We start from the raw sequence: 2500 nt of genomic DNA on the forward strand, positions 1-2500 counted from the left end.
ACACACACACACACACACAGTCACACACACAAACACACACACACACACACACACACACACACACACATTACCAAGAGCTATTCCTCCATGCGGAGGACACCCGGAGTCCAGAGCCTCCAGCAAATGTTCCAGCTCTGAGCAGTTCTCCTGCACCCAATTGGGAGTGAGGGAGAGAAAAAAAAAGATTAATAATGGCGTTTGTCGGACCACATGTAACCCAAGAGCCGTGAGTTTAACACCTGTGGGGTACTCTTTTAAACTCATGCATGTCGAAAAAGGCTCCGGAAGATATATATATAGCATAACAAAGTGTACGAGTTTAACGCCCTTGGCAAAACTATTCTGTTATCTAAGAGGCAGGACCTCCGAATTTAGCATTTCTCATTTATAAGTTCGAAAAATGAGGATTGAGAACAATCTTAAAACTCTACAAAACGACCCAAGTTCAAGAAATCCCGATCAGGGGTTCGAACCAGAGCTGTCCGCTTCATAGTCCAGCATGATACCAACGGAGTCACCAAAGCGCCTATAGTACAGTACATTCTCCACAACCAACAACACAGGCTACATGTAACTAGAAATGAAGAATTCTTGACTTTGCAATAATAATAATAATAATAATAATAATAATAATAATAATAAAAATAATAATAGATACCATTGTATAGCGCAAATCCACACTCAACAGCAAGATATAATATACGCTTCACAATCTATACTATATCCCCAGCAGACCTGAGAGCATTCTGAAACAACCTCAACTTCCTGGGAAGCATATAGGGCAAGCATCGCTAAAACACTTAACATACTGACAAGATCTTTCACTGTCTATGGCCGGGCACCCATTCTCACTTGTGCAAAGTGAGGAAAATTCGTGTAAAGTGCCTTTCCTAATGGACACAACGTCAGGCCCAAGGCTCGAACCTCCGAACCCGCAACCTCACGATCACGAGTCCAGTAGCCAAAACACTAGGCCACCGACGCCATCAAAAAAATAAAAATTGTAAAAAAAATGTATCACATAATAAGGTGAGTTCTACACATTGCATCAAGATTTAATGAAAAGGACTCGACTTCGCTGGGCTGGCCATGTTTTAAGAATGTCTGATTTCAGATCCCCAAAGTGTTCTAATCTGAACCGTCTTCAGAGTTGTGTAAAGTTGGAGCACCAAAAAAGCGCTACACAGATTCTCTACTGATATATCTCCGGCATGACTTTCCTCTTTCTTTCCTATCAAACATCTATCGTCCCCATCTTTCCTCCTTTTATTTTTCTTCATAAGTTTATTACTTTCTCCAGTAACAGCTCTTTCTTCGGCACTTATATTAAGACCTATTTGTGTTACAAGTGTTGTAAAACCCTTTTAAAAAATTGAAAACATTAAAAAAAAAAACACCGTACATACCTGGAGCACGGTCTGTAGGATGTACCTCTGCAGGTGTGAGTCATGAACTCGTATAGACCCGCCACCTATTTCACTGCCGTTGAGCACCAGATCGTAATGCTGGCTCCTCACCTGACAGACACACACACACACACATAATATCATTATTGCATTGATTTAAAGCCCCTTTCCACAGTATTAAGGCATTGTGCATTGACTTTGGTGTCCTGACAGACCATCTTAAAGCAGTATGCATGATTCAGCTTTGCCTGGGAGGTAGACATAGGGGACGTAGATTGCCCAAGTATGACTTCCATCCCTTCAGGTCTTGACTGCCTTGATATGCTCCGAAGAAGAGACATGGCCCATACGTTTGTATTTTAGAATGAAAAAAGGTGCCAAACATTAAACAGGAAAATAATAATATTGTGGTATGTCCGATAGGGCAGAGCGACAATATAGGCGGATATGAGTATTTATATTTACATGTAATATATATATATATATATGTGTGTGTGTGAGTGCGTGTGTGTGTGTGTGTGTGTGTGTGTGTGTGTGTGTGTGTGTGTGTGTGTGTGTGTGTGTGTGTGTGTGTGTGTGTGTATGCCTGGGAGTAAGTTCCCTGTGTGTGGGAAAAGCTATTTATAGAGCAACGTGGTGAAAAGGCCAAAAAAAAGTCATACGTGGTCAAAAATTTTAGTTCCAGCAGAAAAGATACGATAAACCATCTCTTATAAAAAATAATAGTGAGAGGATTTACAAATATTTAATTCTAAATAATTTCTATTAATTATTTTTGCAACACGCTGTACTTCATCAAAGGTTAAAAATGTACAAGCCAAATTGGATTTTTCTCCAACTTTGCTTTAACGCCTTGTGTTAAAAAATGTGGCATATATTTAAAACTACTCAAGATATTCGAAAAATAATTTTTAAAATTCAGCATGCTCAGCATTTGATTTGATGCAAGAATGTGCCCTTAATTCAATATAAAAAATTTTCAAAAACTGGGACCTTCCTTCTTTGTCCAGGCACACACATGTGTGAGGCAGCATGGTGAAATCAGGCACTCTTTAAAATAACTAAAGTGAAGAATCTGGCATTTTTACGCAGGT

At 39.4% G+C, this 2500-nt stretch overlaps 1 protein-coding gene across 1 annotated transcript in view; it reads right to left on the reverse strand.

The window, feature by feature from the left end:
- Positions 1-71: 71 nt before the first annotated feature.
- Positions 72-2500, reverse strand: part of LOC101852270 (aspartate--tRNA ligase, mitochondrial) — a gene marked incomplete at its 3' end in the record, with an annotated part of 36714 nt that continues 34285 nt past the window's right edge. Inside the window, 2 exon segments of the mRNA XM_013087763.2 lie at positions 72-147; positions 1407-1517. Of these exon segments, the coding sequence (XP_012943217.1) occupies positions 72-147; positions 1407-1517 (187 nt within the window).

Source organism: Aplysia californica, unplaced genomic scaffold, assembly GCF_000002075.1.
Source record: "Aplysia californica isolate F4 #8 unplaced genomic scaffold, AplCal3.0 scaffold00634, whole genome shotgun sequence".
Taxonomy (NCBI): Eukaryota; Metazoa; Mollusca; class Gastropoda; order Aplysiida; family Aplysiidae; genus Aplysia; species Aplysia californica.